The sequence below is a fragment of the Sprattus sprattus genome, assembly GCF_963457725.1.
Source record: "Sprattus sprattus genome assembly, chromosome: 5".
Classification (NCBI taxonomy): domain Eukaryota; kingdom Metazoa; phylum Chordata; class Actinopteri; order Clupeiformes; family Clupeidae; genus Sprattus; species Sprattus sprattus.
In genome coordinates, this window is record NC_137924.1 from 36,301,957 (window position 1) to 36,323,934 (window position 21,978).

General features: G+C 40.5%; 1 protein-coding gene across 1 annotated transcript in view; it reads right to left on the minus strand.

The window, feature by feature from the left end:
- LOC308366162 (zonadhesin-like) overlaps positions 1 to 21,978 on the minus strand; it is a gene marked incomplete at both ends in the record, with an annotated part of 36,571 nt that overhangs the window by 10,685 nt on the left and 3,908 nt on the right. The window contains 17 exons of the mRNA XM_080839797.1: positions 86 to 285; positions 401 to 542; positions 660 to 798; positions 924 to 1,052; positions 1,235 to 1,383; positions 1,609 to 1,853; positions 2,067 to 2,208; positions 2,319 to 2,521; positions 2,697 to 2,843; positions 3,218 to 3,296; positions 3,446 to 3,543; positions 3,694 to 3,861; positions 3,986 to 4,138; positions 4,260 to 4,344; positions 4,680 to 4,945; positions 5,840 to 5,986; positions 6,738 to 6,757. Of these exons, the coding sequence (XP_080695923.1) occupies positions 86 to 285; positions 401 to 542; positions 660 to 798; positions 924 to 1,052; positions 1,235 to 1,383; positions 1,609 to 1,853; positions 2,067 to 2,208; positions 2,319 to 2,521; positions 2,697 to 2,843; positions 3,218 to 3,296; positions 3,446 to 3,543; positions 3,694 to 3,861; positions 3,986 to 4,138; positions 4,260 to 4,344; positions 4,680 to 4,945; positions 5,840 to 5,986; positions 6,738 to 6,757 (2,512 nt within the window). The remainder of the gene's footprint in view (positions 1 to 85; positions 286 to 400; positions 543 to 659; positions 799 to 923; positions 1,053 to 1,234; positions 1,384 to 1,608; positions 1,854 to 2,066; positions 2,209 to 2,318; positions 2,522 to 2,696; positions 2,844 to 3,217; positions 3,297 to 3,445; positions 3,544 to 3,693; positions 3,862 to 3,985; positions 4,139 to 4,259; positions 4,345 to 4,679; positions 4,946 to 5,839; positions 5,987 to 6,737; positions 6,758 to 21,978) is intronic.

Genomic DNA, 21,978 nt, shown 5'->3' on the forward strand with positions numbered 1-21,978 from the left:
TAATAAGAAAACAACAACAATTGTATAAGTCAGTCACATAGCTGCAGACACATATGTTCTAAAATAATTATATCGGCTCACAAACCTGGTAGTACTGTCCATTGGTGTGTTTGCATCCACAGCTGTCACTCCTGACACACTTGCCAGCACTGAGGACGTATCCTGGGTCACACACACACCCCTCTGAACAGGGTCCACTACATTGCCCTGAGGGAGGTGTGACACAGGAGGGCTGGCACGGTGGAGCACAGGACTCAAAGTGGCTGTTGGGAGGACAGGTCAGGGCTTTTGGGAGGAAACACAATAGAAAAGTGTTATTACTTCGCTGAATACATTATTATTATTTTTTTCTTAATACGTAGCATCACCATACAGGCAGTGGAGATAGTTAGAGACTCACGGCAGAAGGTGGTGTTCCTCCAGGACCCGATGGTGACTCCACGATCCTGACACTCATTCACATAAGCCTCTATGGCCTCACACAGGGCAGACTGTAGTCCATCCAGTTCACACAGGTCAAACATGCAGTCCTTGAAGAAACTCTGGAAAACAACATTTAGTGTTACATTTTGGTACAGCAATCAGAAATCCTTATCCCATACACTGGGCTTTCCCATTCATATTCCTAACGATAAATTCATATTTAGTTTGAAACTCACATTGGGATTGACCCTGGGGTGGCACACTGCAAATGGGCCTTTGCTGTCCAGTATGATTCCACAGAAGGCAGGAGACTCATATGCCTCCTGTTCCACTGGTGTACAACCAGGGACAGGCACAACTGGCTGCTTGTTGCACCTGAATGAAAATAAAATAAGAATCATCAGTTTGGTTAAATGCCCAGGGTTGGGTGATTCTATATGTGTATAGGATGAAGCATATCAGCACCCAGACATTGTGTTGTGTGTTTCATCACATCTTACTCTGGGTCGGAGTTCCAGCTATTTCCAAAGTCATTTGGACTTGTCACGAGTTCGCCAGACGGAGTACGGAAATCATCCTTGGAGTTCCCATCATAATCTCCACACAAGCCACACAGCTTGTCTTTGTAGCTGCACAGACATAACGACACGTCAAGCTTATTGACTGAAGTATCTTTCAAATGTCTCACTCTTCTCTAAACTCTTAATATTGTATTCTCTTGTAATACACCTGCTGTAGAAAGGACTAATATTAAAGAAAAATTCAAGAGAAATATTCTGGAAAATTCTTTCAGAGGTTGCTTTTGACATACGCTGCAATGACTTTGATGTCCATGAAGTGGTTGCCATCATAACGAACAGTCACTCCAAAACTCATGGCCACTGTGTAATGTTTTCCAGACTTGTAGACAGAAACGTCTGAAGCTGGATTCACAGGCAGGTTCACATTGGTTCCATTGATCTGAGGGATACACAGAAAGAAAACAGTGAGGACACAGAGACATTTTACTACTGGACTACTGCTATTTTGTCTACATTGTGTTAAACCCCTACAAAATAGAAATTAGAGAACTACCTAATAAAGACACCTACAGGAAGACTTAGATTTTGCATGTATGTCTGCACTTTCATCATCATTTTCATTTTTGATTTGATAGCAGCGCGTTATCTATTCTCCTTATCTTACCCGCACGGTTCCTCCTTTAAGTATGGACACTGTCATTCCATGGACATAGACATGCACTGCTGACACATAGCTGATTCTCTTGTTGTTGTGCCGGTTCTCATTGGACACGTGGACCTCATAGTGTGGCACCGCAGTTGTGTTGCATGGTTTGGACATCAGATAGGTGCAGTTGCCCATGAAGTCATACTTCTGCTTATCAAAGGTAGTGTAGTGAGGATCACCAGAGGCAATGCAGGTGGAGGTGGCTATGGGTGAAAACCAGCACATTCATGAATATCATACAAAAAATATAAACCTCAGGGTTTAAGATTACATAATTGAAGTCCTTCACAGATTGAGAGATAGATCTATAAAGAAACTACCTTGAGGATAACATCCAGGAACAACATTCATTAACAGATCCCAAAAATCTGACTCAAACATCTTCATAACCGAAAGTTTCTTTTTTCTTAATTTACCTTGAGGATAACATCCAGGGACACCATTGACCTCTCGGCACTCCTCTGTGGGAGAACAGCTGTTGTCCACACAGGCAAGAGTGTAGTTTCCAGCACAGCGACAAAGCTTAGAGCATCCATCCCCAAAGACAATCTCTCCAGGCTGATAGAAAATAATAAGAGTGATTTAATTGGTTTTATTTTCTTTCAGTGATACCAAATCAAAAGACATTTGAAGGACAAAAAAAAAAAAAATTTCAGTCTTGGTTCTACCTCATAATAGTTGTTGTTGTCATCCAGACAGCCACACTTGTCAACAGGAACACAGCGGTTCCCTGACAGCACAAAACCTGGTCTACAGAAACAGCCGCTGACACAGGGCCCAGTGCAGTTAGTGGAGCTCATGGTGGGATTCTGACAGCTGGGAACACATGATGGACCACACTCCAAATACTCCGAATTAGGTTGGCACTTCACTGGATGGAGAAAATGGGTGAGGTTCGAGAGAGACAAGGAAAAGAGAATATATTATAAGAGAATACGTTTGATATATGTGTAAAGTTATAAAGTATGCAGTGGGAAGACCTTGTTTTGTCAATATTCATTATGCAAAATAATGAAGATAAGGACTACAATAACATCCTTACTCACCTGGAGTTGTTGTTGCAGGAGTAGATGGTTTTGGTGTTGTTGGTTTGGGAGTTGATGGTTTTGGTGTTGTTGGACGTGACGTAGGCCCTGAGGGAGTTGTTGATCTGGGTGTAGTTTGTGTTGGTGTTGTAGGCATGGGTGTTGCAGCTATTGTAGAGATAATTGAATGTTACAATAGAAAATATTTAATTCAGAGATTTATTTGGTACCTGGTCTTTATGTATGGACTAAGACCAAACTGAACTGAAAAAGAGACTAAAGCAGTATGGTCATTTGATTTCAGATGTAACAATTACTGACGACAAAGTACCATGTTTACAATGATAATTGTGACTTATTGAAATAAAAACAATTGACAGAAATAATATGACTGGCCAATAACAAAAGTCCTTTATATTGTGAAATATTTATGCATGTTGCTAATCTTCAAGTGTTGAGAAGCGCAGCTAAGCTCTGTGTGAACAGTGCACAATTTCATTAATACTAGCAGTGTCGGTTTAACATGAGTGTGAAACTGTTACCTTCACAAGTTGTGATGCATACACTGTCAATGGCGATGTCTGTCTTATCTGTTTCTCCATAAACACCGACAATCACAAACTGAAATTAAGAGCAGATTACAGTAAGTCAAGCTGATATGTTGTCTTCCATCGTTACTGATTCACTTTAATTGAGAATAGATGAGAACAGATTGCCCATCCCTGTATAAATGACCAGTAGCAGTACTTGTAAACTTGGAACATAATCACCTGGATGGTTCCTGTGCCGATGTAGCGGACCACAGCAGGCCTCCAGGCCGGTCCCTGGTTCCCAGTGAGGGTGAAGAGGGCAGGTCCCATAACTCCACCTAAAGAGAATTCAAAGACCAGAACTTTTTTACATTTGTATACCTCCTCACACTGGCCACGTGGCACACACGCCATCACTGAGGCGTGTTTACAGAAATATCATGTCAGTCAGACAACACTGGTAAGGGTCATGTTCCTCGTGCTCATACCTGCTGCAACATGGACGCTGATTTTCATGGTGGTGGCAGTGCCAAACATGTAATAGTGGAAACCTAGCTCTAGGCAACCAGTAGATGCAGAGGATGCTGAAGGACTCCAAAGCTGGCTTGAGAGGCCAGGGAAAGCACTCAGGGAATCCATAAGCAGGTAGCTCCCCACTGTTAACAAAGACATAAATAAGACAAGAAGAGCTGAAGGAGGGAACATGGCGATATGTAGTAGTGGTACTTGTGGTCTGCATGTTCCGATCATATTTTGTGTAGAAAGAAGAACCAGCCTCACAGCCAGGTTTGGAAAAGTCATCATTAGGGCCGGTTCCTTCTGTGTCTGTTGGACCATTCCATTGTTCCCATCCAAAAATCCTGTCATCTGAGATTTCTACTTCCCAGTTGCAGAGGTCCGCAATTGTGTCAAAGTCACAGCCAAACACACATCCTGTAACAAGGATAGTTGATGTTGGTCTCACACTACAAACACAGTGCAACAGATAGGATTCTGAAATATGTGATGTGTAAAACAGATAGGAATCTCAGATATGTGATGTGTAAAACTTTACCAGGACAGGCTCCTTTACTGATGACAAGATTATCAAGAGCTGAGTCACATGACGACGAGCGGCCGCGCCTAGCCTCAAACACAATCTTGAAAATAATATTACAACAATAAATAATAACAATAACAATAGATTAACAACAAATACTTAACAAGTTAAACAATTAACATATATCGTATGTGTCAGTACGTGTCTTTTTGAGTAATTGTAATCTATCTTACAGAATCAAGAGGTATCTAAACTTTGCTATAAATCTCATCTGGCACACAGTTATGTTGGTGTAACGGGCCACATGTCCACAACCAGTGCAACAGATAAAGAAAGATTAGATGTATTGTGAACGCCCTTAGAGTGATAAACATTACAGAGCTGTAAAAAGCAGTAAATCTGCCCACAGCTAGTTAACCCTGACTGCTGACTCACCTCGATTGATGTCCCTAGGGGTTTGGACACACTAACAGATCCTAGCAGCCAGGATGGACTTTGAATTCCAGCCCTCTCCCAGACCTGTTCTTCAGAGGAACCTCGTTTCACAAGAACCCTCAGGAGGTTCAGGTCGTCGCTGCCATACATGTAATAGTGGAACTGAACGCAGACTTGATCTGGGCCCGTGCTGATGGCCGGGCTTATTAACCGTGCTGTTTGGCCATTTCCAACGTTATCAGCTTCATGGTAAATATAGTAGCCCTCTGAAACACAACATAATGTTTGAGTTAACACCTAGAATATCTATTTGACTTGGCTTGAGGCTTATAAACTTGAATTAACTTGATTATCCCATGTAGTGCCTGCAGTTCTGATTTGATGGTGTGTTTGTGGAATGCTCATAACTGCTTGGTCAAAGAGGCCCCACAGAAGAACACTCCAGACCTTTCAGAGACCACAGCTGGAACTGTTTTGTCAACACTAAAGTCCATCTCTGTGGAGCATTTTTGCCATCAAGGGGTCCTTCACATGGAAGAATAGTTAAAGTGAAGAGATTATAAAGAACCCTGTAAGAGATGTTTTACAGCTCAAGTTTAGAAGGGCTAAACTTGTTTAGAATTGTTGCTACATTCAGTGAGTAAAGAAAGGACGGTTTAAAGATGTAGGAAAAATAGTTCCGAATACATTTTTGAGCGACTGTATTCACAAGGTTTGTGAGGCTGGACCCCAATGGACCATACAGAAGATTTCCATAAAAAATTCAAAAATGTCACTTTGACTGGAGTGCTTTGGCTATCAATGTTGAAATACAACATGGTTGGAAAATCATTTTTAATATGACCACCAAAAGGCCTCACAACCTCAACAAACCTTTGATGCAGCAATGGCTAAAAGTAAGGTTAGCCATAGATATTCTCACTCAATGGCTAAAAGTAAGTTCAGCCATAGATATTCTCACTCAATGGCTTAAAGTAAGTTCAGCCATAGAAATTCTCACTCAATGGCTAAAAGTAAGTTCAGCCATAGATATTCTAACTCAATGGCTAAAAGTAAGTTCAGCCATAGATATTCTCACTCAATGGCTAAAAGTAAGTTCAGCCATAGATATTCTCACTCAATGGATAAAAGTAAGTTCAGCCATAGATATTCTCACTCACTTCCGTCGGGGTAGTCCCCAGGTGGCCCAGTCCCGGGCGTGGGAGTGGAACCACGGTTACGTGTCCAGTCACTTTGGTCGGTGTAGTCTTGATGAAACTCACAGAATGGCTTAGTATCATTGTTAAAGTCGCAGGAGGTCAAGACTGCTGTGGAACAGAGGTAGAAAGGTAGGTGGAGAAAAATGGATAGAATGACCCACATGAAGAAAGGAAAGAGCAAACAGTAATAGAAAACATCAGAAAGGAATGCAGGTGACACCCTTCATACAAAGCTCACTGAAACTAGTCTGTCGGTGGTTACAGTGGTGTAAATACTTGTCGATGATATAAGAATGTTTGACTAAACCTCAGTCCAACAAGATTTGAACAACTGTCCTTTCCAAATTCTTGTTGTTTATTTTATCTGAAAGGATTATATCTGCACATTTTATAGGTTTAGAAAATCTCTTGGCACAGTAGTCTCCAATTTGCATCATCAAGACCTGTGGTTACATGGTCGAACCTAAGCTGTATGGGTAAAGCCTACAATATTTGATATGCAATCCACCTTTGTATTCACTCATGAATTGTAATCTGCTTCACAATGGTTCCTCTAGTGTCTTCAGGATGTTAAGAAGCTGAATTCCAAAGGCAGTGTTTACTGTAATATAATGGATCATGAAGGCCGATACACAAGGCTGGCCCGGTGGAAACCTACTAGACTCCACTTTACGTTGTTTTCCTCTGAGTTTCCTCTGCTCTAAAAATCACATGTGGCACGATTCTAACATCTCCTTCATTGCTTTCATTATTGTCATATAGTTCTATTTTCCCTGGGATGAAGTGAGTGTGTGGGCTATGTGTGTGTAGGCACAGCATCAAACCATACACACAACTGGGACTAGGAGGGTAAACTTACCAGCATCCCCTGCTCTTAATCTGAAATAGGAAAGGACACAGCTGTTTAAACTCTCATTTCAGTGTAATCAAAGATCATATATGATGCATCATATGAAATCAATATAAAAGGATTTTATGTGGACACTATTCTACTCAAAAGGATTTCACAATTAGTTATATATTATATCATATATTATAAAATATCTACAGATATACTGCGGTTTAGAGCCTTTTAGCAGTTGTGTATACTGTCAGGAAGGGTATAAATTAAATTGGCTACTATATTTAATCCAAATAACATAAGCATAATAAACTTCACAATAATAGGATGAACAGAAATGATTTATGAAACATACATTCGTACAACAAATGATAATCATATTAATGATCAGATTTAATATTTTTGTTACCCAATAATATTACCATTGATTATTCCAGATGTGTTTTATCCATACATTACTTATGCTACACAGTTCATTGGTTACTTGTACCATTCTATAATTTACATTACACTTTGGTTTAGAATATCATTGATAAAGGTCAAGCATCATACTTACAGGTGTTTATTTTCCAATGATAATGATATCCCTATCCAACTTAAAATGACAATCAGCTTTAGGTAGTCCATCATGGACTGATGGAGCAAACTGAACTGAGACTGAATTCAAGACAAGGTCAAGCTTTTAAAGACTTGGGGTGGGGTGGAAGGGACGGCACGAGGAGGGCTGTGTCGGTGGTTTATCATATCCCCCCGCGTATTATTTTTCAAAGCTCATTGCAAAATCAGCCACGTAAATGAGTAACAGCTAAAGATAGGAAAAGGGAGTGCCACTGTTTGGGAAGGTGTGTTCTACTGTAAAGTGTGTATTATAATTGTTGTATCAAGGAATTTTCCAAATGTATTGCATAATTAAGGCATTCCCATTCCACAGATCACTTTCCTCCCTTACTATTACCGGTGCAGTCAGTCCAACCACTTTTAGTAGTCAAACTGATTGATCATTTTTACTAATCAAAATAAAAAAATCACGACTAATCAAACCGTTCTCATGTACATGTGTCAAGTAAACTTAATGAGTCCAATAGTTTGGGTTGTACTCGGCCTGTACAATGGCAACAATAAGTGATATAGATCTTTATCAAACTAAATGGATCATGACGACTTTAATGAGATCAGATTGGTACTGCCATGCCCTATTCCATAAAATCAGTCCTCACCCAGGGAACTCCAACCCCGTGGGAATCACTCTTATGACACTCCAGTCCCACCCTTTTTGATGATAATACCCAGAAGTTCCAGATTGGATCTTCTCACCTATTACCAGCTTCCTCTGCTGATTAGCTTAAGCCCTACAGCTCGATACAGAAATAATAGCGCCAGAGCAATAGCATCTATTATATGTCTGTTTGTGTTTCACACTGTACTTCAACTATCCTGTCCTTAGCTACCCATAAGACATTCATGTGTAGGAAAGAAATCAAAGTTTCCAAGGCAGTATGCAAATATCTTTTGTGTGTTGCATTTTTCTTTCTTTCTTTCAACAACAACCATTCAACCCTCTGCCATTGTGAAGCTTTAAATAAACAGTGCACAAAAGTCAGGTGCTTAGTCACACAAGCATACTGTACAGTACCCGTGACTAGTGGATTTTGTAATTTAAGATTGTCACCTCTAGTTCACTTCTTGAGAAACGGGCATCCCAGTTTCACCGCATGAGAAAACTAGTGAATCTTATGATTAATCTGGACAGTGGGCTGGAACATGTACATTTCCAGTTATGTAGTGACACCAACGTGTCTCTTTGGGAGGGGCACTGTGACACTCTTGTGATGACCATGCAGATATTCATTTGACTTTGACCCTCAGCCTTCTAGAACAATATATGCAATGTAATTACAGTGCCCTCCACAATTATTGGCACCCTTAGTGAATATGAGCAAAACAGGCTAAGCAAAAATATGTCTTTGCTGTTTATCCTCTTGGTCTTTCACTCAAAATATTCACAAAAATCTTACAAGTTCAAAGTTCGAAAGTTCAAAGTTCAAAGTACTTTATTTGTCATTGCCACAAAGACAACGAGACAGTAGAAGCAGCAACAGACTTTTTACACAGCTAAATAATAATAAATAACAATTAATAAATAGATTCACAAATATCATACATAAAATAATAAAAAGCAATAAATCTCCATATCTCCATATTAAGGTGCATCAAGTGTTAGAGTGCAGTCCATGGGGGGCGGGGCGGGCTGGGCCGGGGGGAGATGAAGGGGGGTGGGGGGTGATGTGGGTGAGCTGTTGAGGAGCCATATTGCACAGGGATAGAAGCTCTTTGCCATCCTGGAGGTGCGTGCCTTTTTTGATCTGAACCTTTTCCCTGATGGGAGTAACAGGAACAGATGATGGGCAGGATGGGAAGGGTCTGTGAGGATGCGTTTAGAGCGCTGCAGGCAACGGGAGGAGGAGATGGACAAGATGTCGGGCAGCTCTGCTCCAATGATCCTTCCCGCTGTTTTAATCAGCCTCTGGATGGCTGCCTGCTCCGCCTTTGTACAGCTGTAGGACCATACATTCAGGCAGTATGTAAGCACACTCTCTATAGCGCAGCGGTAGAAGTTATGTAGCAGCCTCTTAGGAAGGTGTTCTTTCCTCAACTTTTTCATTGTAGTAAAATTATTGAAAGAAAAAAAACTGTGGCACCCCTAGAAAAATATTATAAGTAAAATCTAACTGAAGTATATTTCCAGTCATGTTTTACATTTTTAAGTTCACCTGTTGATTAGGAACTCTTAAGAGGTCAACCATGACTTCCTGTTCCACTGGTGTACAAATATGAGGTGACACAGGCCAAATTCCATTAGTCCTTCTTCACTATGTGAAGGACCCATGAACACAATGACTATGACAACAACAAACAAAAGATACACAAAAGCACCTTATACCCACTGTGAAGTAAGGTGGTGAATCTTTGATGTTGTGGGGCTGTTTTTCTTCCAAAGGCCCTGGACATCTTGTTAGGATACATGGTATCATGGACTCCTTCATATACCAGCAGATATGAAATGCCCCCTCCAGTAAGCTTAAAATGGGCCGTGGTTGGACCTTCCAGCAGGACAATGATCCGAAGCACAGCTGAAAATCAACACAAAAATGGTTCACCGACCGCAGAATAAAGGTTTTGCCATGTCCGTCACAGTCCCCCGACCTAAACTGCATAGAACATCCGTGGGATGTTTGTGGGAGTCTGAAAACATTGACCTCAGAGTCCCAGAATCAGAGGGTCAAAGTCAAATGAATATCTGCATGGTCATCACAAGAGTGTCACAGTGCCCCTCCCAAAGAGACATGTTGGTGTCACTACATAACTGGAAATGTACATGTTCCAGCCCACTGTCCAGATTAATCATAAGATTCACTAGCTTTCTCATGCGGTGAAACTGGGATGCATCCTCCCTCTGCCAAGATAACAGCGCTGAGTCTCCTATAATGCGTGATGATGCGTGGTGAACAAATGGCACGGGATCTGAGACCATTCCTTTATCTCTCCAGATCCTTCAGATTCTGAGGTCAATGTTTTCAGACTCCCACAAACATCCCACGGATGTTCTATGCAGTTTAGGTCGGGGGACTGTGACGGACATGGCAAAACCTTTATTCTGCGGTCGGTGAACCATTTTTGTGTTAATTTTGAGGTGTGCTTCGGATCATTGTCCTGCTGGAAGGTCCAACCACGGCCCATTTTAAGCTTACTGGAGGGGGCTGTTAGGTCTTCATTTCATATCTGCTGGTATATGATGGAGCCCATGATACCATGTATCCTAACAAGATGTCCACGGCCTTTGGAAGAAAAACAGCCCCACAACATCAAAGATTCGCCACCTTACTTCACAGTGGGTATACAGTGCCTTGCATAAGTATTCACCCCCTTGGATGTTTTACCCTTTTAATGCTTTTATAAATCAGTCATGGTCAATATAAGTTGACAAAAAATTTCACAAAATAGCCCTTTTTAATGTCAAAGTGAAAACAGATTTCTACACAGTTATGTAAATCAAATAAAAATATGTAATGAAAAAAAGTGATTGCATAAGTATTTATCCCCCTTTAAATAGACTGGCCTAATTCAACAGAGGTCCAGCCAATTGGTGCTAGAAGTCTCACAATTAGTGAAATGGAGATTAGTGTGCAGTGAATGTGTCTCAAGTGATTGTAGTATAACGACACCTGTGTCTGGAAGGTCCATTCACTGATCAGTACTCAGTAATCAGTATTCCTGGCTACTGTTACACCATGAAGACCAAAGATCACTCTAAGAAACTCAGAGAAAAGGTTATTCAAAAGTATAGGTCAGGGGAAGGAAACAAAAAAAGGCAAGGCACTTAACATCCCCTGAAATTCTGTTCAATCCATCATCAAGAAATGGAATGGAATTTGGCACATGTGTAAATCTGCCTAGATCAGGCCGTCCTTACAAACTGAGTGACCATGCAAGAAAGAGACTAGTAAGAGAGGCCACCAAGACACCTATGACTACTCTGAAGAAGTTTCAAGCTTCAGCAGCCGGTATTGGAGAAACTTTGCATACAACAACTGTTGCCTGGGTTCTTCACCAATCAAAACTTCATGGAAGAGAGAAGAGAGACACTGTTGAAAAAATGCTCCACTTTGGTCTCCTCAAACCACAGAACCTTCTTCCACTTGACCATGGACACTTTTGGCGAACTGTATTCGATACTTTTTTTCAACAGTGGCTCTCTTCCATAAAGCTTTGATTGGTGAAGAACCCAGGCAACAGTTGTTGTATGCAGAGTTTCTCCAATCTCAACTGCTGAAGCTTGAAACTACTTCAGAGTAGTCATAGGTCTATTGGTGGCCTCTCTTACTATAGTCTCCTTCTTGCACGGTCATTCAGTTTGTGAGGACGGCCTGATCTAGGCAGATTTACAAATGTGCCATAATCCATCCATTTCTTGATGATGGATTTAACAGAATTCCAGGGGATGTTTAGTGCCTTGGAAATTTGTTTGTATCCTTCCCCTGACTTAAACTTAAGCAATATGATTCGAGAGGCAGTACTGTATCGTCAATAATGGACTTATTTGAGGGTGTTGTTAGGCCCGACGCGCAGCGGAGGGCCGGCAAACCCTCGAACAAGTACATTATTGACGATACAGTACTGACTCGAGTACCTTATTGCTTTTATAACACGGTTGCCAGCGACATTATACATATTCAGTAAAATGAAATTATAAATAGTAAGCTGCCTTTCAACACAAAAAAGTTGTAGCCACCATTGTGTATTGCATTTCATTAGCCTAGAGAAAATAGTCCCCCTTTGTGTGGCTGTTGCCATGCAACAGACAAACAGCACTGAGAACATCACGTGTGTTAGCCTAGAACCAACAGTTTGTTGATGATTAGCTAGGAGATCGAACTTTATCTCGCACCATTTTATATATTCACATTGCTCATTTTATAAAGTTGCCATTAAAATAACAAAAACGACAATGTGAGACTTTCAACTTTGTTAATATTTGTTTAGGCCTATATTGATTTGGATATCGCCAGTAATTGTGCATCCGTGGAAACCGTTTCTCATGTCCCCTTCGTCTCTTATGATCTTGCTTCTGACCACTGTTGCTCTTTGCTGGTGGCTTGGTGTTGGAAGTGCCTTCCCCAGTGTAGTGGCCATTTCTAAGTATTATAAACTATTTCACAATCAGAAGTCAGACAAAGGACGCATTGTTCAAATGGATTTACTGCAGTAAGTTAACCCACAGTAAAGAGAAGCATGCCGGAAATTACATCTGCCCGTAAAACTCGCGCCAAGACATTTTAAACCAACATTAAGCACCACCCATCTTGCTTGGTTGACCCAGCCAGCCAATTACCCATGACCTCCTAATCTGACCCCAAACAAATCAAAAGTTGTCTCTAGCACCTAATACCACACCCATTTTCTAGGTAAACCCCCTTTTTGACATTGTATTGTGTGTGTGTGTGTGACTAACCCCTGAAACGAATTATCTTACTGAAATTAATTATCTTACATTACTTCTTACTCATTAAATAATTCCTACATCCAGCAAGCTTGAAATGACAACTAAAGTAGTTTGCTATGGAGTAATGATGGGAGCGTTGTTCTCAATCCATTACATAGGGAATGTATTTCACGTATGTGTAGAACCTATTTAGAATGGCTGACCTTACATAAAACGGCAGTGAAAAAGCCCAGAGACTCGTTATACTTATTACCAGCGAGGCTAGCTAGCTACTATGTGTTTCAATGGATTTTTGGTCTAAGCGTTAGCAGCCACCTACAAATAATATTCGAGAGCTTTAGGTAAGACTTACAATACTCTGCAACATTCGTGTAGCACATAAACAACTAACGAGTCAATGTAGACATATAAAAAGTCGTGTAGATAGCTTAATTCACATAAAATATTTCCCACTAACAGGCTCCCAACACGCCGCCAGCTTGGTTCGATTTCGAATCTACTGTTATTTTTGAGTGCGCACTGATATGGAACGCTCAGGTAAATGTAAACAGGTCGTACAGTCCCTTTATCGCTGATTAAAGCACACCCCGGAACTCACTCTCAACCAATCAGAATGCTTGATTTCATCTACCCGTGTTATCATTTTCAATAACCTTTTCTCTGAGTTGCTTAGAGTGATCTTGGGTTCTTCATGCTGTAACAACAGCCAGGAATACTGATTACTGACCAGTGAATGGACCTTCCAGACACAGGTGTCGTTATACTACAATCTCTTGTGACACATTCACTGCACACTGATCCCCATTTCACTAATTGTGAGACTTCTAGAACCAATTGGCTGGACCTCTGTTGAATTAGGTCAGTCTATTTAAAGGGGGTGAATACTTATGCAATCATTTATTTTCATTACATATTTTTTATTTCATTTACATAACTAGAAATCTGTTTTCACTTTGACATTAAAGAGGGCTTTTTTGTGATATTATATTATATTGACCATGACTGATTTATAAAAGCAATAAAAGGGTAAAACATCCAAGGGGGTGAATATTTATGTAAAGCATTGTAAGGTGCTTTTCTGTATCTTTTGTTTGTTGTTGTCATAGTCACTGTGTTCATGGGTCCTTCCCATAGTGAAGAATGACTAATGGAATTTGGCCTGTGTCACCTCATATTTGTACACTAGTGGAACAGGAAGTCATGGTTGACCTCTTAAGAGTTCCTAATCAAACAGGTGAACTTAAAAATGTAAAACCTGCAAAGGGAGGATGCACAAAACATTACATTAAGGGTTGTCAATAATTGTGGCACACATGTTTTGGGGGGAAATATTTATTTAATGTCAACAGTTTTTTTTCTTTCAATAATTTTACTTCAATGAAAAGGCAAGACTTTTGTGAATATTTTAAGGGGAAAACCAAGAGGTTAAACAGCAAAGACATATTTTTTCATAGCCTGTTTTGCTCATATTCACTAAAGGTGCCAATAATTGTGGAGGGCACTTTATCTGTCTCACACTCAATTAGCGGTCCAAAAGCCTTCACAAGCTGTGCATCTGAATGGCTGTCATCACCCTCTGGGACAGCCGTGTGGGGAACACCTCTCATACAGTTAATGGTTAACCAGTCAGATGAGGAAACCACCCAGGCACTTAGGTCTTCAGGCCCTTCACGTGTCAGATAAAGACAATGGCAATCATAGGCTAGCGCAGAGGCACGAGCACACGGTCTGCACATTCACTCTCTGATATATTAGTTTGCAGGACACAAATGTTGTTGCATTGTCACAGCATGGTATTGCCTATACATCATTCTATGAAAAGAAGAAATGCCTTTGTAGTTAGGTCAAACTGAGCTCCTTGGGTTGCCATGGTTTTCTTCATGTTGTCGGTCAAACATGGTATGGCTCAATGTGGCAATCACTCTGTCCATAGCAGGTGACACTTACTTTCTTTATGGGGCCTTAAAAGGAAGTGATACCAGAGATCATCCATCCATCCCATGCAACCCCTGTACCTGTACACATATGTATCTGTGGTAACCAGACACAGAGGTGCTGAAGGATAGTAAAGGCAGATAGACAAGTGACTCAAGTGATCTTTGTACAGACGGATGCATAAACTTCAGGTTGCCACAGCAAAACACAGGGTGGGATCCTATGTGCAGTTCAAATGATTGCCATGCCCAGGAGACTGATTTCACTTTACGACCAACCCTTCCTTTAACAGCTTTCTCAACTGGTGTGTATTGCTGTAAGGTACAGAGCAAAGACCTAAGAATATTATATCGATTCCAAATGAAAACTGATATATTCTCAAGACATATCATGGTTATTATACCAGAGTCCTACTACAGAGAGTGTGGTGCACAGCATACAGGACTGCTAACAGTCTATGAAAAAACTACTTCTGGACTATAGCACTGTCACAACAACAACCTGGTAGGGATGAGGAGCCGCAATGTAGACCGATCATTTTCTCATTTGGATTCCTTAACTACCCACTTAATTTTCAAATCAGTATCACTTATCACCTCAAAATTAACTTGCTAAAACATATACTGTGACAAAAGAAACCACCACTGAGGGTTAATTGCATAGATGCCGGTCTTATGGCATTGATATTCTGGGCTAATTGTAGTGTAGATCTTGCACTCACACTGAGCTAGTTAACTGAAGGCAGTTTACTGCACATTGCTTCTATATGAAGGAATCATTTAGTTCAATGCGATCCAAGGAAGTCAAGATATGTCTCAAACATCTGAGGTGTTTTGTTCCAAAGGTTCTTCTTTCAGCATTCAAATGCAGGGTATCGGGTGTGATGGCAGGTTGCTGTGAGAACCGATGACATGCCCAATGAGCACATGATTTCAGTGCTTGGTAGTTGAGAACATTTACCTGCCTTTGAATGGTGGTTCTTTCAATTATTGACTGTAGGACTAGTTTTAGCGGCACTGCATTTCCACAGACAATGTAGCTTTGGAATACAGTATTTGCATAGGATTGGAATTACATAATTTTTAAACGGAACAAGCACACAACACAACAATGGCTGCAATAACTTTTTTATGTATGCATGTACTCGTGACAGTCCCTACAGTGACCTTTTATAGCAGTGATTCACTGTGACTTACAAGAGGAGTTTGGCCCTTATGTGGGGTGGACTACCCCACCATAATGGTTGGGTCCGAGCTCCCCCATGAAAGTTATTGGACCAATTACCCTAAGGACCCTATTTTAGGGGGGCTTACTCCATGAGGAGAGTGAGAGACACGCATGAGAAAGGCATTGAAAAAGATTGAACAGGCATGAGAGAGGCTGTGAAAGGCATAAAAGAGCATAACACTTCCCTGCTGTAAAGGTGAAGTGAAGGTTGTATCTAGCTGTGTGGATACAGTTTTGGTGACTAGTGAATGTGCCTAGTGAATCTGTGCCTAGAATGTTCAATAATGTACCTAGATCGTGCCTAGTTTTGCCTAGTGGTTGTGAGTACCTTGATTACCATGTTGTGCTTTGATTTATGTTTGTTTATTGTGTGTGAACATGTTTTGGGGTTGATACCAAAGAAACCCCCTGTAAATATACATCTATTTTTATAAGAAAGCCAACAACGCCTGCACCCTTCCTAACTTAACCACCAAGTCCAGTCGCCACATCCCAAAAACGTGGGGTGACCGCCTCGGTCCCTCACACAGTGATTTTATATAAACTGAAAACTGAATTGAATCTAATTCTCTCTGCTTCTCCTCACATAAATGTTTTGTTAGTCACTACTACATTTACATTTGATGTTTTAAAAGGCTACAATTGTTAATGGCTATTGGACAACAGTAGAGTTGAGTAGATTAAATGGAGAATATTTTTTACTCTTTATCGATTAGATTTACAATTTGTAACACGTCTTGCTACTTCTTTTTTTATGAGGCTAAATGATTCTTATTCACACGCACACAGCTTCAACTGCATAGACATAGTCTAGCAACCCAGAGCTACACTTGTTCTCATCATGTTTTTACCCACGGTCAGTTACTCAACATATAAGATTTAACTTATTACACTTTTAAAATATGCTTACCATTTCATCCACACGGTTCTTTCTTCCACGGCAAATTGGGAATGGATAGCCTGGATGCCAGCCGAACTTAGCCCCGCCCGCAACATTTGAGGTTGGGAAGTTCGGTCTGGCATTGCTCCGTTGGGGCAGAACTATGCCCGCACCAGAGCTGTTCGTACCAATCAAATCGTCAGGGCGGGCTTTATACGATGATGGACAGATGATCAACAGTAACGTAATCAACCACGTCACCAAAGAACGCTTGGGTTGAATTCGTTTTCAACAAACATGGCTGCCGCTGGAGAGCTGAGATGTGTAGATTCTGCTATTGAGTCTGTTTTAGAAGATATCGACAGCGCATTTATTTTGAAAGTGGAACAGAGCATTTGTCGATCGAAAATATGTTTTTGCCGTCCTTCCTAGAGGATTCGGTAAAAGTGTAATTTATCAGCTGGCCCCGATGATTGGTTGTAGGTCTATCCAATTGAGCGAAGAGGCATTTTTTCCCCTGGTTCGGTTGATACACGCCCCATAATCACAGCCCAATGGAGCAGTATCAGACTCATATTCTGACTAGAATTATGTGTATGACAATGTCAGGCTAGGGAATGGAGGAAGCCAACTAAAATTAGGGTCACGTGACACAAACTGTGCGTGGTTGCCCAGATACATAGATGCATAGATGTTACGGCTTACCCACTGGCTCATCTCGTCCCACTCTCCCCTGTAGACCAGCCTACAATTCATTATTTTTTTTTAATTCAGTGGAATGTGATTAGTATTTGAATGTGCAGAATATAGTGTGTTTATGAGAGAGGAATATTACATTTTCATATTTTTGGCATAACCCCACATTTCAATATAATATAATGTGCTATAATATAAGTGTAGTAAACATCATCATATGAAGTTTCCACTACTTCAGTTGTCATTTTATGAGATACATTTTAATTCTTACTCAAGTAGTTATTTTGATGGGATCTTTTACTTCTACTTGAGTCACTATTATTATAAAGTAACAGTTCTTTAACATCCATCCCATGCAACCCCTGTACCTGTACACAGATGTATCTGTGGTAACCAGAGACAGAGATGCTGAAGGATAGTTAAGGCAGATAGACAAGTGACTCAAGTGATCTTTGTACAGACGGATGCATAAACTCCAGGTTGCCACAGCAAAACACAGGGTGGGATCCCATGTGCAGTTCAAATGATTGCCATGCCCAGGAGACTGATTTCACTTTACGACCAACCCTTCCTTTAACAGCTTTCTTAACTGGTGTGTATTGCTGTAAGGTAGGCCTAGATGAAAGACCTAAAAAATGTATATCGATTCAAAACGAAAACTGATATATTCTCAAGACCTTCAGTATCATGGTTATTATACCAGAGTCATGTTACAGAGAGTGTGGTGCAGATTATACAGGAATGCTAACAGTCTATGAAAAAACTACTTCTGGACTATAGCACTGTCACAACAACAACCTGGCAGGGATGAGGCGCCCTAACGTAGACCGATCATTTTCTCATTTGGATTCTTAAACTACCAACTTCATTATCAAATCAGTATCACTTATCACCTCAAAATGAACTTGCTAAAGCATACTGTGTCACAGGACACACCTCTGTGGGCTAATTGCATAGATGCTTATGGCATTGCTATGCTGGGCTAATTGTAGTGTAAATCTTGCACTCACACTGAGGTAGTACACAGAAGGCAGTTTACTGCACATTGCCTCTATATGAAGGAATCATTAAGTTCCATGTGATCCAAGTAACCATAGATTAGTGTTGCATAGGTTACCTTCTTGTGATGTCTGACAACAACATCGTGAGAAACCCAAACAAGAGTAATGTGTAGTAGAGATGGACGCAAAGATGGAAGCTGCCTACTTTGTTACGTGCTTCAAGCCAATTCAATTACGTGGGAATCCGTTCAGCAAAACGCCCAAAGCAACGACCACACTTAACGAACATAGAAGCATTTCAGTTGGTGTCGATGAATTTTATAGGCCGCTCAGTCGAGATGTAGGCTAAAGAGATTTAGAGATTGACAAGTCTTTGTTTTGTAATAAAGGTTATTGTCAAATGCCTCAGATTCTCAGACATATTACTGTTGGGAATTGTTCATGGAGTTAGAGACCTAGTTAAGGCTAATATTTCATGAAAATAACCTCCGTACATACAGGAAACACAGAAATCAAAATGATTTTTTAAAAAATGTAACCCATGGTGTCTCCTCACTCCTCCACAGATTCCGTCAATATTTTCCTTTTGCACAACTCTAGGCAGACCTACATGTAAGTATGTAGGCAACTTACATTACAGGTTGGAGCCTCGAGCCAAAACGGGAATTGCATGCATCCTTATTCAAAGCGGATGGCGCCCTCTATCTGTGAACTTGCCACAGCTACAGTGCCTTGCATAAGTATTCACCCCCTTGGATGTTGTACCCTTTTATTGCTTTTATAAATCAGTCATGGTCAATATAAGTTGGCTTTTTGGACCAAAAAAATCACAAAAAAGCCCTCTTTAATGTCAAAGCGAAAACAGATTTCTACACAGTTATGTAAATTAAATAAAAATATGAAATGAAAAAAAGTGATTGCATATGTATCCACCCCCTTTATATAGACTGACCTAATTCAACAGAGGTCCAGCCAAATCACAAATGTAGTGAATGAGTCTCAAGTGATTGTAGTATAACGACACCTGTGTCTGGAAGGTCCATTCACTGGTCAGTATTCAGTAATCAGTATTCCTGGCTATTGTTAAACCATTAAGACCCATGATCACTCTAAGCAACTCAGAGAAAAGGTTGTTGAAAAGTATAAGTCAGGGGAAGGATACAAAAAATCTGCCTAGATCAGGCCGTCCTTACAAACTGAGTGACCTTCTTGCATGGTCACTCAGTTTGTAAGGACGGCCTGATCTAGGCAGATTTACATATGTGCCATATTCCTTCCGTTTCTTGATGATGGATTGAACTGAATTTCAGGGGATGTTAAGTGCCTTGGACATTTTTTTTTTATCCTTCCCCTGACCTATACTTTTCAATAACCTTTTCTCTGAGTTTCTTAGGGTGATCTTTGGTCTTCATGGTGTAACAGTAGCCAGGAATACTGATTACTGAATACTGACCAGTGAATGGACCTTCCAGACACAGGTGTCGTTATACTACAATCACTTGTGACACATTCACTGCACACTGATCCCCATTTCACTAATTGTGAGACTTCTAGCACCAATTGGCTGGACCTCTGTTGAATTAGGTCAGTCTATATAAAGGGGGTGAATACTTATGCAATCACTTATTTTCATTACATATTGAAAATGTAATTGTATTTAAATTATATAACTGTAGAAATCTGTTTTCACTTTGACATTAAAGAGAGCTATTTTGTGATTTTTTTTTGTCCAAAAAGCCAACTTATATTGACAATGACTGATTTATAAAAGCCATAAAAGGGTAAAACATCCAAGGGGGTGAATATGCAAGGTACTGTATGTTACCAAGGGAGCAGTCCTCACTGTTCCTGTGCTACACTTCGGAAAGGCTGTCTCTGTTAGATCATGCAATAAATCGTCAACACATCTACGATACAAATAGGGTAGGTCAACAGTATTAACGAAAGAAAAAATGTATAATTGAAAACGGAATGCTGATAAAATAGGTATTGGTGTTGCCTCGTTTTAACTAAGGTGCTAACTTTGCAAAATGATATCACTGATTGAAAGCTTTTCAAGTGACACTGGACCTCTTTCCACCCAGGGGGTAGTGAACAGTGTTGTATAGTAACGAAATAGAAATACTTCGTTACTGTACTTAAGTCGTTTTTTTGGATATCTGTAGGCCTACTTTACTTTACTATTTATATTTCTGTTGACTTTTACTTCGCTACATTTAGCAAAGAAAACTGATACTTTTACTCCGATACATTTCCCCTGAAACCTTCGTTACTCGCTACAAAATCAAATCATCTTTAGAAAAAAAAAAATCATGAGAGTGATGAGACCATCGTCGGGGACTGTGGTAGAACAGATCAGTGGTCCTCCTAGCGCACATAATGCGCTTTTGACCGTTCGCAAAAGCCCCCTTAGTTACAGTTGCTACATCGGACAAAACTCCTAGGACTGTCAACCCAAAAGCATGGCTAGGACGAGGACAAGCGCTATATCTGTCAGTGTCAGTGATTCTTTTTGGAGTAATATCTCCGCGATATCCTCCAGATCAAGGCAAAATGGACTGCAATATGCAGTTGAAGGATATATCCAACAAATTGTGATCAACAACAAAGGGGACACAACAATAATCGAAGCAAAAGCATACAGGACTCAATCAAAAAATTAGAAATACCACAACCTCTTATTAAATGCCACCACAACCTTGTAAACTAGTCATGTTCTTTCACCGTTGGGTAAGATCTGTATATAATATTTCACTCTAGCTTAAGGTGACCAGACGTCCCCGGTTTCCGGGGACAGTCCCCGTTTTTAGTAGCCTGTCCCCGGCTGGAGCTGTCCCCGGAAATGTCCCCGGTTTTCACAGATAGACCCGGGATAGAAATTAAAAATTTAAAAAGAAAACGATGACCAAAACGTTTAGTTGCGTAGCCTACACGCCACAGGCTCAAGCAAGCCAGCCAGCAGCCAGGGCAGCAAGCTCTCGCTCGGAGCTCAAAGATCTAGAATGACCGTCTTTTTAGTATTTTGATTGGTGGAGCGCGGTAGAATCTTTGCTCTTTTTTTATTTAGAAAGAGATCGCGTTCACTCATTCATTCAGCCAGCTAGTTCTGGCAATACGAGTACAACAAGATAGGATAGCATTGGGATAGGTTAGTGTCATTGTTTATCATCTATGTCATATATTATTTAACTCATGATCTACATATTTAACCCATGATCTACAATAATCATATTATTTAACCTATGATCTACAATTTGCAACAATGTGTGTGTTAAGCAGCAGCTATCTGTTGGTCAGATGTCAGTCACATCTGTAGACTTGCTAACTAACTTTGTTAACTTTTTAACATTAGCAGTGATACTAGCTACAGTACTATGATATTTCAGTTTCACTAGTCTGGGTTACTACTTAGAGGTAGTTGGCAACTTGACATTAAATGAAACCACTTGAAAGCTGAGGAGTGCGGATTTACATTAATCACAAACCGTATAGCTATGCTATCTCTGTCTAGGTGGCTCC